This window comes from Aplysia californica, unplaced genomic scaffold (genome assembly GCF_000002075.1).
Source record: "Aplysia californica isolate F4 #8 unplaced genomic scaffold, AplCal3.0 scaffold00455, whole genome shotgun sequence".
Lineage (NCBI taxonomy): Eukaryota > Metazoa > Mollusca > Gastropoda > Aplysiida > Aplysiidae > Aplysia > Aplysia californica.
The window spans coordinates 627,346-642,592 of record NW_004797725.1 but is presented as its reverse complement, the minus strand read 5'-3'; the positions used below and the strand labels follow the sequence as shown (position 1 = coordinate 642,592).

General features: G+C 41.4%; 1 protein-coding gene across 2 annotated transcripts in view; it reads right to left on the bottom strand.

Moving 5' to 3' along the window:
- Positions 1-3,677: 3,677 nt before the first annotated feature.
- The window catches only part of LOC101855741 (carboxy-terminal domain RNA polymerase II polypeptide A small phosphatase 1), a 45,514-nt gene continuing 33,944 nt past the window's right edge, over positions 3,678-15,247 (bottom strand). For both annotated transcript variants that reach the window (XM_013086320.2, XM_013086322.2), the window contains one exon: positions 3,678-15,067. In XM_013086320.2, coding sequence (XP_012941774.1) covers positions 14,918-15,067 — 150 coding nt within the window. In that variant the 3' untranslated portion in view covers positions 3,678-14,917. The remainder of the gene's footprint in view (positions 15,068-15,247) is intronic.

The window sequence follows — 15,247 nt, the reverse complement described above, 5'->3', positions numbered from 1 at the left end:
GAGAGAGAGAGAGAGAGAGAGAGAGAGAGAGAGATTCAAATGCTGGTGCTCGGGCGTGTGTATAAGTATAATGCTTTTCTTTGTTTTCTCTTTCCAGTTATTTTCCCTGAAAGAGGAGAGGGGTACTGCACATTGCAGTGTCCGGATGCCTCAAACTCTAGTGGACCAAAATAATTTTAAACTGTTTTGGAATCCTGTTCTAGCGTTCTCTTAAAAACAGTGATCTACACTGTTACAATTACAACGTTCAAGAGATGTTCACAGATATCTTTGACTTTGATAAGTTTAAATTTATCGCTTGTGAAGTACATGTATACAAACTCTAAAAGCATTCTAAGGTATCGTCAAATGCCTGAAGTGAATGTTCCACTTTCCATTTTTTACTGCCCCTTTGGAAGCAAAGTTATACAGCTAGGAGACTGGCGCCAGGTCCTTACAGAAAAATACAAGCGATTTTTTACTATCTGTATTTTTTGTGCTTTACGGAGCTCGCAACTGCATAAGTCATGATATGAGCATGTGGGACACATTAAATATTGTCAGTTGGTAGGAAATTTTAATTTTGCCTTGCCCGGGGTGGCGGCCGAAGCCTACTCTTATCGTTTTAGACCACCAAGGGATCTTTAACGTATGCAACTTGCACACGTGACCACTGAGATTTTTCGGCCTTATCCGTGAAGGCTAGGAGTTAGATTTTACCTACCATAAGATTAGGGGTATGGCTGAAAGCAGTAAGAAGGAGCCAAGGAGTAGCAACTGAAAGACTGCAGAAAGAGTCAGGAGCCCAGAGGAGGGGGCAAAGGAGGTCAGGGGGTGGGGGCAGAAAATGGAGACGACAGCAGACGACAGATCATTGTTAGAGAGCAGGAAAGGAAGTGAGAAAGAAAATTTTAGTTTTAGAGAAGAACATTTTCGGTCTTATCGTGATTCGAACGCATGACCATTTGAATGAAAGGCGAACAGTGTAACTTCTTGACCACGAGAGCCCCCACACAAGCGATAAACTGGAAGATTTTTCGTATTATTTGTTAAAGTATTAAAGTGGGCATTTAAAAAACCTTTTTTAGGCCCCAGTCGACTCTCGGAAGCAGACTTCCGACGAGGACTCTCGTGGCCTAGAGATTAAAGTGTTGCCTCTTATTCAAAGGTCCCGGGTTCGAACTCGGGTAGCAACCGAAACATTTTCTTCTCTAAAATTGTTTCCTTTCACCTCCTTTCCTGCTCTCTAGCAATGTTCTGTCATCTGCTTTCGTCTCTTCCTTCTGCCCCACCCCCTCACCTTCTTTGCCCCCTCCACTGGGCTCCTGGCTCTTTCTGCAGCCTTTCTACTGCTACTCCTGGGCTCCTTCCGACTGCTGTCTTTCAGCCACACCACTGATCTTCTGGTAGAAAAGATCTACACCTAGCCTTCTCAGACAAGGGCGAAAAATCTCGGAGGGCCAGTGTGCAAGTTGCGCACGTTAAATTCCCTTAGTGATCTAAAATAGACAAGAGTAGGCTTCGGCCGCCATACGGCGAAAAATTCAAAATTTCCTACCAATTGAAAAAGTTTATGTGTCCCGCGCTGTCATATGACCTTATGCAGTTGCGAGCGCCGTAAAACACTTACCACCCCCCCCCCCCAAAAAAAAAACAAAAAAAAACAACCCAACTTCCGACCCTGCCTGTAGAAAGACTGAGAGATACATGTGCTCCAAAATTTTCTCCCCATGCGGGTCTTCCGAGTGCGACAACACAGAGCCGAACCACAGTACCACAGACACAAGTCATAAGAATGTTCAAGTATATATAAAAATCAAAATGGTGCCATGGATTTAGTTCAGTTTCAGTAAGAGTTTTACGACACTTGCAACACAATAAGGTCATACATGTATAAGTGCCGAAGATTAGAGGTGTTACAAGAGAGGTTTTTTGGGGGGTTTTAGTAGAGGTTTTACGGCGCTCGCAACTGCATAAGGTCATACGAGCGCCAGAAGATTTGAGGTGTTACACATACACATACATAAAAAGGAGGGGAGGAAAGGACGATAGATGTTTGATAGGAAAGAAGAAGCAAACCACACCAGAGCATCCGCCAACAACCCACTTACGAGAGAGTAACAAACACAAATAAGAAAAAGGGGAGATAAAGACAATAGATGTTTGACAGGAAAGAAGAAGCAAACCACACCAGAGCACCCGCCAAACACCCACAATGGTTGAGTTTAGTTTTAGAGAGAGTTTTACGGCATGTACAACCCAATTAGGCCATAATATAGGTGCCGAAGATTAGATGTGTTACTAGAGAGTAACACACAGTATGTACAAAGAAAAAGAAGGGGGTGAGGTAAGGGTGACATAACGTTTGGTAGGAAAGGAGCAAACCACACCAGGTCACCCGCCAACCACCCATGTTGGGGTATTGTGATCATATTATATTGCGTCACGTTCTATACTACCAGTCACCCTTGATGGTCGGCAGGGTTGAAGAAGCCAATCTTGAAATGGTATGGTATAGGTTTAAAGCCCCTATCAACACTATTAGTACTATTAGGTTATTTAAGGGGCGGGACCTCCTAGTTTAACGTCCGTCTCCGATAGGACCGAGCCAAGTGGGAAGTTCGCGTAAAGTGCTTTTCCCAAGGACACAACGTCGGACCGAGCTGAGGCTCGAACCCCCGAACTCTCAATCTTACTCTTATGATTACGAGTACGGTAGCCTAACCAGTAGGTCACCGACGCACCAGCCAATCTTGAAAATGAAAACCATCTAAATTGTGTTGATGCGGGTGTAAACATGTGCATGTTTTATGTTTAAAAAAATAGTTTTAGTAAGTGATTTACGGCACTTGCAACACAATATAAGGTCATATAAGTGCCGAAGATCAGAGGTGTTTCAAGAGAGTAACAAACACAAAAAAGGAGGGGAGATAAAGACGACAGATGTTTGATAGGAAAGAAGAAGAAAACCACACCAGAGGACCTGCCAACCACCCACGTATTATGTCTTAGTAACTTTTACAGCATTTGCAACAAAATTAGATCATATAAGTGCGTAAAATTAGAGGCGATACAAGAAAGTAACGCACACAAAAAAGGAGACATGTTTAGGTTTAGTAGAGGTTTTACGGCGCTCGCAACTGCATAAAGTCATATGAGCGCCAAGGGGTGGATGTCAACAGAGAAGTCCTTAAAGGGAATTAGACTTACTCTGCTCACCTCTCTAGCTTTAACAGCACAAAGTCTGCTTCGACTATCAAGGTACCCTCCGGGAAAAACGGGTCACTGGAGTGTGACAAACATGCAAAAGTAGTAGAGGAAAAATTACGATAATAAGGATTAGGAATGAAAAAGCAAAAGTTCCCTGCTGCAGTCCAGGCACAGTTATGCGCATGACATTGACAAATCAGCCCATTTACAATTCTACTGTGCATAAGAATAAGTTAAATGTCCCCCAGGTAGACACTACGATGATAGATGTTTGATAGGAAAGAATGAACAAACAACACCAGAGCACCTACAAAAAACAATAGCTGTTTGAAAGGAAACTAGAATAAAAAAACGGTGCACTGGCTGAGGACAGATGGTAAAGAAAAAACAAACTCCAACATCCAACATCAATACAGTCAACATAAAATATCTTATTAACTCATTCATGTAGATCTATCTAGAGCTATAAGAAAGAAACACGGAACATGTCCAGGTGATATCTTATTTTATTCGGTGATAGTAATCTCTCGAAGACATGAAAAGTTGTATGTACATAGACGAAACTCCAGAGCCACTGCCCACGTACTGCGTACATGAACAATGCACTTTACGCCATTGTATTAGTATAAGACTTCATCAAAAACTCGTACTCACATGCACACACGCCTACTTTATTATACTTACATAATATACACACACTCTGCAATCGCATGAGCATTCGCTTACTAAACACAGAAATATTCAAAACGCATTTATGCACAATAATACCAAAAGAAAGAACACCCCCCCCCCCAAAAAAAAAGCCCAATAAAAAACAGTTTATTTCTTTTTCATTTCCTTTCTCACACTCGCTTTCAAACCAGCTTAGTAGTAGCAAATACACTGAAATCACTTGTGCTCTTCACAGCCAAAACGTTTAGCATAATGCCACGCCACTGCTCAACCGCTGATGAACCATAATGAACCGTAATGCCACGTCAGAGCTCAAAAGCTGATCAACACATGTCAGACACAAAAACAACAACAATAACAAAAAACCCAAACAAAAAACCAGCATTTCTTATTAAGCACTACAGACATCTCAACGACAAGCCCCAGACAAAAAATACTGAGACAGCAGTGAATGAAATTTTAAAAAAATAAAACAATTTCAGACTTGATGGAAAGCAAAACTTAAAAGTGGGGCGCGAGCTCCCCCTAATAAACAAATGCTGTAATAGTTTCCTCCGACAGGTGTCTTCTCTGAAACTCTCAACAAAGTCTCATTCACTTTGCATAGACGCATTGTTGGCAAGATTTTCTCAATGAATTTCCCCACAGGTATGTGAAAGCCTGGTGGTCTCAGCTGGGAGAATAAAAAACCCCCCAACAAAAACAAAACAAACAACAAAGCAGGAAAACTTGATAAGGGGAGATAATAAAAAGCAACGAGAGCTGTAACATTGGCTAGCTGTTCAAATGTTCCGTCCAAAATTTTGAAATTTCTCAAAATTATTGCAGTTTCTTTATCTGTGCTATGTAGCACACGCTCGAGAAATTTTTTGTCCAAATTCAAATTTCTAAATGTTGGGGGAAAAAAAAAGAATATACAATGATGTTGGTGCTATTCTTAAAAGAATGAAATGGCTTTTTCACTCTCCTAAATCACTTTTATTTCCTGGGATTAGGACATTAACACAGCTCGCCGACCATAACCTGACCGGAGTGACCGGGGGGTGACCACAGCCACAGAGACCAGGCGAGGAAAGGAAATAGATACTGTAAGTTACCATGAGCAAGACCAGGTCCGGCAATACTGAGACAAACAAAACGCTTTGGTATGCGCTACTTGTAAGTATACACAACAAAGTTCAAACTGTTTGCTCCTCCATAACACTACAAGACAAACCACAACGCAATGCTTTACCCGCAACAATTTCAGAAACTTGTTTCAGTGAACACAAAACGTATCCTACAGGCTACAAATCAAATCCCCCCCCCCCCAGAGGAAGTCATTATACTTTTTAAAAAGTTTGTGCCACTATTTAATCATACTGAACACACATCATCCATTCAGTGTTTTTATGTGAAATAGAAATATAAAGTTCTGAATTTCCCAAAAGCATATCAACATTTTTTAACAACCTATCAGACACATAAAAGAACAAACTCAGCGGACGAGTCAAACAGACATATGACAGTAAACTAAACTGGGAGAGCGCTAGAGACGTAAGAAGAGTTCTGGCATAGGCCTACAGGACACAGGACACTTCTGTACTGACATATAATTAACAGCAAAAAAGCCACACACAAAATGCTGCAAGTCATGTTGTTGTGATCACACATATAATACATACATGTGTATCTACATCAGCGTTTCTGCTCCAAACCCAAAAACAAGCCACATGATCGAAGCCCTGGGAGCTCATTCGCCCAACAGAGGCGTCCACTTTTTCCCATCATCAACAAAAAAAATACAGTCGCGCCCACTTAAACCACAGCCTGCCAGACCACCAGATTTTCTTCTGATTAGCCATGTTTACGGCTTACAGAGATTAATCAATGGGGGAATTATGTTTTCTTTCGGTTTATCGCCGTTTTCAAATTAACCATGTTTGGTTTAAGCAGACCCCACCGTATTCTATAAGTTAGGCTCAGCTCATTCTTTCAGTGTATAACGCTCCCTTAAAATACAACATCAGAGACACACAGGTCAACTAAGCTCTCAATGCACATCTAACACTCAAGCCGCACACTCTCTCTCTTGCACTGTCTCACTCTGGTTAGCACAACAAAAACCTCGATACAGATTGACACCATCAGGACACACCAGGCGCAGGAAGGGCTGAGAGTTTGTTAAGTAGACAGCCTCAGGTCTGCTCTCCACAGCCACCCCCTACATACAGCCATAGAACTGGCACTCTGGCCACAAACTATTGCTCTGTATTACACACACGCTACAACGCCCTCCTATGGCAAAGTCTACAACTTCCTCTTCCTTTGCGGATATTAAAAATCATCGTCATCACTTCATGATGGAACAAGTACGGAAACAGAATGTTTCTGAGGGCTCTTGGGTCTGCTGAGGTAATAATATAGATTGTGAAGTGCATAGAGCTTGCTGTTGAGCAGGAATATGTGCTATAGTATACAAATGCTATTTATGATTTATTAAATCACAATTATCATTACTGCTCAATCCAACTTCACTTGAGGCTCTGTCCTGGTAAGCTGGGATGATCTTAGATCAATTTGCCATCGTGACTGACTTTTCCTCTTGTTATTTCCCGTTGTAACACATTTAAACTTATTCACTATTTTCATTTCAGTTCACATTACAGCGCGCTTACTTAGACGACTTAGCTTCTCAGGTGGTAGTAGTGGAGTGCAAACCTGTTCTGGCCTAGAGAATGAGCAAGGTCAGATTAAATACAGGGTGAGAGACGATGGTTACACGGTAGGTGGGAGGTCAAAGGTGGTAGAGTTGTTAGGGGGGGGGGGAGAGAAAGAGAGAGTGGGATACAACAGACTTAGCCCAGAGCACAAAGATAATGTTGTAACAACAGGAAAAGATCCAACTGTAGAGAGAAGGAAAATAGTAGCCACTGACAGATCCACAAGTCATTGTAGCCACTGAAAGAACCACAGGACATACAGACCTTCTGAACCAGGCACAAGGTCTGTAAAGACAAGTCACAGACTACTTCTTCTTCCTTATGACATGATGACAGACAAAAAATGAGGAACAAGACAACCAAACAGTGTGCGCGCGCACACATACACGCGCGCACACACACACCTAAAGCAGAAACCACCAGTCCCGTGGACCCCCAGCAGAACTGTGAGCACATTGAGCTGCCTCGGGCAATGAAGAGGACAAAATAAAGCAGTACCAGCAGAACACTCTTCCTCACACCGAGAGGGGAAGGGGGGGGAGGGAGCTACAGAGAGGAGGGGGTAAGGGGGGAAGGGGTGCAGCCACCTTGATGTGAGGACATGAGTGGCTCAGCCCCAAACAAGACAGCAGCACCCGCGTCACAAGACGAAAAGTCAAGACTCAAATGATAGATAGATAGATAGATAAAACAAGCTTTAAGGTCAGCAAGCCTGCAGAAAGGCAAACCATCAGCTATAACAAAAAATATCATGTATAATAATAAAACAGGTTTTTCCAGCTGAACTGTGCGACCCCAAGACAAGGTTACATTTCTTTGATGATATATGTTGGGCTGTGGAGTCGCACAAAACAGTCGAGCAACTTGTCTCACAATTTACAATCTTTATCTTAGCTTGCATAATCGTTTCTTATGAATGAAGCATCTACAAAAGTTAAGACTAAAAAAATACAAAAACAGAAAGCGACAAAAAGCATGAAAAATGGCTAAAATTTCACTTGCAACAACAAATTTAACTGAAATGACAAAAAAGAATTCAAAAGCAAAAGGCAGACACCACACATCACACATGGCACTAGCAAAACGACCAACCAAACGTACATAAACCCAAAACCTCTTTCACCAATATCCAAAATGAAATTGGAGCATTGTCTTTTCATATGACATCACAGAAAAGGGGGAAAAGGGAGGAGACAACTAACAAAAGTACACAGGGAAAGACCCAAAAACATTAAAGGTTACCAAAGACAGGCATCACAGGTTAGCAGTTCCAGCGTGCACGAACTAAAAGAATTTTCCGATAACCACGACAGGGTAAGACAGAACGCACAGCTCAGAACACGAGACAGAAGGATGAAATCAACACATAATTTAAACTGAAATGTACACATTTACAATCAAAGCCAATTTTTTCTATCGTCTTCTTTCCACATTTACACAAGAAAAACCAAATAGTCCTGGAGCAGCATGACAGTAGGTCTCACACACCGAGCCTATTTTACAAATACTACTGAAGGTACCCATAGGTAAGCTTCTTCAGAAATCTGACATCTCACAATTCCTCTCAAACAAAACTAAAGAGCAATACTATAGGAACCATAAAATTAAAATATCTCTTACCACTTCATAAAGTAAAAGATCTTTTCTTGCACCTCGTCAACACCACAGTCTGCATGAGATTGACAAAACTTGGCTAATACATATCTAACTCCCAGGAACCAATATGCTATCACCATAATACAAAAATTCAGTGCCAAATGAAGTCATGTGTAAGGGTTTGTGTGCTCAGAACCAAGGGCTGCTAAAAGGCTCCACAACTACTTCTGGCAGTTTCAAATTTTTTATTTTCATTTTGCAAAGCACCTTTACTTCCTTCTAAGACACTGACCTCACTACCACAGTTTTAATACTCAGGAATATCAAAAACCTAACCCAAAGTGAAATAAACATAAACCAAATGACATCTGAACAGGAGCTGAACACAAGAGACAACATGATTCACTTTAGGCCAAAAAATAGCTGCTGTGTGCGTTCATCGAAATAATGCTTCATGAGATGATCAAAACAAAGACATACTAAGACATAACACAGAACATTTAACCTAAAACAAGACTTTCTAAAATTGAGAAACATAAACTCTTAGGACGAGCACATCAGTAACGTCCAACGAGCAAAGACAAGTTATGCCAAGCCATAATAAAAGAACAATGACCAATCAGCTTGACGTCAGCCACAATTCTCACCCAACAAATCAGAACAAGAGTATCAGTGAACAGAAAGAGACGCAGCAGACCATAAAGGCAGTTCAGGGAGTCACAAACTGGACCGACGTACTCAGCATTTGAGCCTTGAGACCAAGTGGAGCCATGACTTTCTTCGGTCCTAGGAACATTTGACAGCCTGGCATCCCAAAGTAGGACCCACATGTTCTACCTTTGAAAAGACATGTTAAAAATGTTATGCTCAGCTGCGGGTAATGATTAAAAAATAAAGGAGATCCTCGCACACATAACTAAAAACCAAAGCAAAATAGCTTGGATAGGAGAGGGGGGAGGGAGACAACACAAGTCAGCTAAACAGTCTGAGGAGTGCGCAAAGGGAACATTCCAGTGCAGTAGAGGTAGCTTCGTGCTTTTGAAAGGATGGTGACAGGATCAGATGATGGAAGTGGCCCATGCAGTGTTTAAGAAGCTGTCATGGGCGTTTAGCAAGATGGACAACATACCTGGATGACTGAGCAATATGTGGCAAGAGAGAGAAGTGGAACAACAAAGTGTCCGAACCTCGGGGACAAACCAGGACCAGAGCACACCCACAGGGACATCAGATCAGCACAAATCCCGGAGCCTTGAGCCTAATTCTTCTTCCTTATACTTCCAAACTAAACTTTATGCAACAGAAAAATTAAGCGGTTTGAGGCAGAATTTTGCTTTTCAAAATAACTGTATGCTACTTTAGTTAAAATCTTGTATCTTTCAAAGTTCTCAACACGTCTTTTTTCTCAGATGAAAAATATTTCCGACACATTATGAAAAAACAAAGCGTTGACACCCTAGCCCTTAATTTATTTCTCAGGCTAGTAATAGACAAACACTCTCCTACTGATGACATGGAATCTGTCCAGACATAAGGTTGATGTGCTGACAAACGAGTTACTGCTTGGATTTTAGCCTTATGGAAATTGATACATCAACTTTATAGACGAAGTTTGCTCAATGTTGACACGGTTGACTTGAAGAAAATGGCATCAACTGAAAGTCTATAAATCTGACCCCAGGGTCAATTTTGGGCAGATATCTCCATTCCTGGATTGCTAGAAGTAACTCGTTCTGTCCGCACATCTCACATAGGGTTGCGCTGGGTCGAACTGAACCCAAACTAGCTGGCACGTCTGAAACAAAAGCCCCAATAGGTTTGCTCTCATATGGATGGTGGTAAAACACTTGTGGCACTGGATCACTTCCAACACAGTGTCTTCTTCTTAGTGGTAGAACCACTGAACGACAGCTGTGCTCAACTGTCCACCTTGAAGGAAAGACATTAATACTGACCAGGACAATTTAATATCATAAGAACTGATGAAAAAGCGAATGAGACCATGAGAGTCAAACAGACGAAAGAACAGGATGCTATAAGCAGCTCAGAACCCAGCAGCAGTTTTGAATGCGTCCAATTTATGCCTGGCTGTTTTCTCCTTTGGAACAGAAACTTGATAACGTCTGACCTGTACTCCTGAAGTAAATAGCAACAAAAAACAAACTGACGGCTGTTCAAAACTTTGGTGAAAGAACTTATCACATTTCAAAAGCTGAATGTTTCCTTAGAACGAAATATGAACCCACAGGTGGGGAAAATTTGCAGTTTCAGTGTCATTCTGGTACACTTCAATGTTCTTGTCAATTACGTAGATTAAAAAAACACACCAAAACCTCCCAAAAACTGAGACCTGATTGTGTACACAAGATTGTACACCAGCAAAGCTGATGAATTGGCAAAGAATGAGACCAGAGGATCACTGTAAGAGGGAAGGGTCACAGGAAACATGCATGGTGGAGCTCTGTGAGAAACTGGGGATCACAACCTTGAGAACAGAGGACAGACAGTGAAAGCTGACGGATGGTTGCATGAGGGAAGAGGGGAGGGGTCTGAAGGTAAGCCGGAGGGGCGGTGTAGTATTCTTTTTCTTTATCACACTCTCTTACAAAGACAGCGCCAGTCACTCCCACATCGCATTAAACAACCGCTTACGGTCTCAGCATAGCTAGCACATCGCACCTTCATCCCCCTTCCCCTTTTCAATAAAGTAATGCAGCTCATGTACCAGAATTTGTTGGTCAGAAAACGAAAAACGGAACCACAACTTTTTTTTACAACAGTCGAGGTAATTCCACACATTCAAATCCAAGGACCAAGAATCAATAACAGAAAACTGGAGAAAAGGGGAAAAAACACAGAGTTGAGATGTAAAACATGAAGCAGCGGGAGGAGACTTGGGGTAATAGGAAGAGAGAGACTTTAATATCATGCAGTAACAAGTATCCAGATGAACATCTCATTATCTCTGCTCCCCTACATCATTCGAACTCCGAAGACACGACATGGTATCATGACACACACTATGACGGCGATGACTCCGCTCTTCAACAAAAGTTTTGACATCATCACCCAGAATCGTAGATGATATTCCACTAACGACTGCCAATGTCTTAGTAGACAGAGAAGATGGGGCAAACATTCGCAGAAGCAAAATATTGCGAAGACTGAAGCAGCTTCAAAAGATGTTTCTGTTAATGAAACATTCTAACAGAGGCAATATATAATACTATCAAAAAAGAGTTCATTATATAAACTGTTCGCAAAATCTTCAGGGCAAGTGTTTCTCATTCAAGTACCCAAACCCCCCCCCCCCCCCCCCCCCCCCCCCGGAATAAATGAATGAATTAAAAATGTTTTCATGGTAATTCAAACACACATGACCATTTTACAATGTTTTCCTTATGTGTGACGCAGTCGTGTGAAAATGTATTTTTTTAAAAACCGTTAACTCTTGTGCCCTCGTCTCACTCACAATCAAAAACTTCTCCACAGTACAGAATCAGAGGGTCCATCGCCCACCACACTCACAAGTAAAAAAAACAACTTGACAATTTCTTTTTAAGTTATGAAAAAACATACAACTGTGTATAATCAAATGTATGTATATGTACACACACAAAAGAAATCAAACACACAAACACGGAACAGACACACAAAGAGCCCACTCTGCGGTGTAGTAAGAAAGAGGAACAACATTGCACTCATTCTTATTACGCATTTCATAATGTACATTACCAACAATATTATATATAATAAGTTTCATAATTATTATTATTACAATCATTTCTTTATATTAATTACCAGCGCAACAATGATGATATTGAAATATGTTATTATATCATATCATTATATTCCTTTAACAACAACAGGATAAAAAAAAATGCATGTTAAAACAAAAAGTTTTTTTTTCAAAAAAAGAAATCACACACAAGTTGACAAATGTAGTTATATTTGTTTTTATGTACACTTGTTGTTTGTCTTTTGTAGTTTGCATATATATATATTTATATATTATATATAAAAAGGTATCTCGCCGTAGGTGGCTTTAAAAGCTGCCAGCGTGTTGCATGGGCTGAAATCAGCGAATGTGCTTGTGACACTTGATCATGAGTGTGTGGGTATGTAGAACTTATTTTCTCTCAAGTAGAAAGTAAGTCCAGCCACACCATATCATTACTTGTACAATCTGTTATAAAGATTTGACCCTATTCCATTTGCACACATGGGTAGATACTTTTTCATTTCTTGTCATCCAGAAGTAATTGCATTTAAAAAATGACTTTGGGCAAATAAAAAAAAATTGGGCGAAAGACTAAGTTACTTTCTAAGAACAAAAGATTAATTAATATGTTCCAATTTGTAACTCCCAAAATAAATGTCTAGAGCAACAAAAGTACACTTAGTAACCCAAGAAAGCCTACAATCTGGAGTACAATTTTGGACACAAGTCACTACCACCCACGAGCAGGAAAAATGAGCCTTTTCTTACAATATAACACTTGTGAACATCTGGCGTATCAGACTGACAGAGGTGTGTGTTTGATCAAGCGCCACGCAGCCACCACCGCCCGAGCCCCGCCCACGCCACAGGCTCGCAGCTGCCAGTTGTGTGAAAACATCAGCATGCAGAAAGGCCCCTTGCTTCCATGGTAACAAGACTTTATGAAGATGACCAGAGTTCAATGATAGAAATGGGATCGGAAGTTTCCAATTTGATTCTGAACCCAAAAACAAAAGTCTGACAGGAACACCAAAAAAACCAACAACCCCAAAATGATGACAAAAAACCCAAACGTGTAACTACGAGTACGGGTCCGCTGGTCAGGAACTACTGCATGTCCACAGGCGGATGGGGGGTGGGTGGGAGGGTGGGGCGGACGAGGTACAGGGAGGGGACAAGTCACCACCTAGATCAGGTAATACTTTTCTCCTAGAAGATAAAATACCCAAAAAAAGGAACAAAATCACAAAAAGAATACAACAACAAACAAATAAAATGCTAAACGAACCCTTCCCCATAAAATACAACAACATAAAGGGAAATACGGGGACAACAGATCTAGATTTCATCCACAAGCCATAAAAAGGAGTACATGACGGGAACAGTACTTTACTAGAACTAGTGTCACTTCTAAGACATTCCAGCCGTAATAACAACTGGGGGGGTGGGTGGTCTTCAGCTCCGTGTCTTACCACCAGCTACAGATTTTTGCTACCTGTCCAGGTCGTATGACATGACACCACCACATCCACTATCAGTAGAACTTATTAAACCCTTGTACCTCCAAAAAAGGGACAAGATGGCAAAAACTTACTCCTTTCAGTTACCATGGAGCTGTTAGCATCGCCCATTGCAGAGAATGTTGATTACATTGCCTAACAGCTCAAATAATTATGTCCATCTGCACTATCGAAAATGCTACAACCCTTGGAGTTACCTGACAGAACTGACAGTAAAAAATCTTGATTTCACTAATAAAATGCCTAAAAACACAAGAGCTCAGCCCAAACCTTTAGAGAATTATCAGCAAAACGGTTCAATAGGACATGAGTCCTATACCATAACATTTTTCAACCCACAAGACCAGAAAGGCAGCCTGGGGCATATTTCTAAGCATCCTGAAAGGCTGTTAAACCATCTCAGGACATGATCTTTCTTGGCATCCAGCAAGGCCGGGGGGCCTGGGGCTAACCACTTTCTATAAGTTCAGGGATGTGGATCTAGAAAACCTCCAGTCTGGGGTTCAAAGGGTTAAGACAGCTCACTGATCACACTCTGGTCATGGTCGGACAATGCCACCACCACAGAGAGCAAAAGCATCCAAAGACTCCTCCACGTCCTGTATTTTTACATCCCCTCATAACTGAAGTTTACCCAATTTCCAATATAAAGGTAAAAAGGGAAGGGGTCCATTGCAGAAAAGCCACGAAATCAATAACAAATTTACGCAAGTGAACGACTGATCTGTCCTAAAGCACTTTTACAGTCCAGACAGTGGGCAGCTTACAATGTCATCCGTTTAGGTGTAAATAATCCACAGAGTTTCTACAACACAACTTGACAGCCATGATTGACCAGTAAGAGAGGCCAAGGCTGCATCAAAAGTAAATTTCTCACTCAAGACTCTCAAAAGTACCAGGTTCTTATTGTGTTTTCTAGGGTCTTTCACCATACTATACAAAAACAGTTGTCTGGTGTACAGGTCAAAGGAAATTGAGACCCTCTCAAGGGCAGTTGTAGACATAAAAAGATCTGAAAACACAAAGTGGCATAAAACTTGTCTTGTGACATTTAAAAAGAAAAAAAAAAAAAATCCCCTTAGCTGCATAGAGGCCACGACATACTTCAGTAAACATAGTCTAAAACATACATTTGTTCAAATATCACTTATTGTACCGCTAATAAATTTGTAAAAGTCAACTGATATAAAATTATGAAATGTTTTGAAATGTAGCATTCAAAACAAAGGACAAGATATGATCAGTTCTTAAAAAAACACGATTGAGAAACCAAAAATAAAAAAGAAAGAAAAGTGGGGTACAATTAAAATGATTCAAGCCAGGAGAAGCTACAAGGGAATGGAACTCGGGACATGATGAAGAAGAAAGGAGGGGGCAGGTGGAGGGGGAGGGGAGGAGACTTCGGTGAGGGATGAGGGAGGGGAGGGTGAGGGGGAGCGGGAGCGAGAGCGAGGGAGGGAGGAAGGGATGGGTGGTCGTGGCCGCCATGAGTCCGGTAAGATGCTGCTCCTGTGAGGCTAGGAAGAAGGTGTGGTGGAAGAAGGTGACTCGGACATGGTCTTCAGTAAGCTGTACACGTTGTCTGCCCGCGCCAGCCGCTCAAAGAATGGGATCAGGTCCAGCAGTTCTGTGTCGTTCATCTCGTCAAACCACGAGGTGACGCCCACCTGTGGACACACACAGGGACGTGGGTCAACACATTGCAAAACTTACGGCGTCATTTGAAACAAAAGTCCGGTCAAAGTCAAAGGGCAAAAATTTAAAAAAATATAAATTCATTACCGCTACCATAACCAGGATTAGCCTCTGATTAAAACCCCTAAATTTGTAATCAATGATGTAGTCTG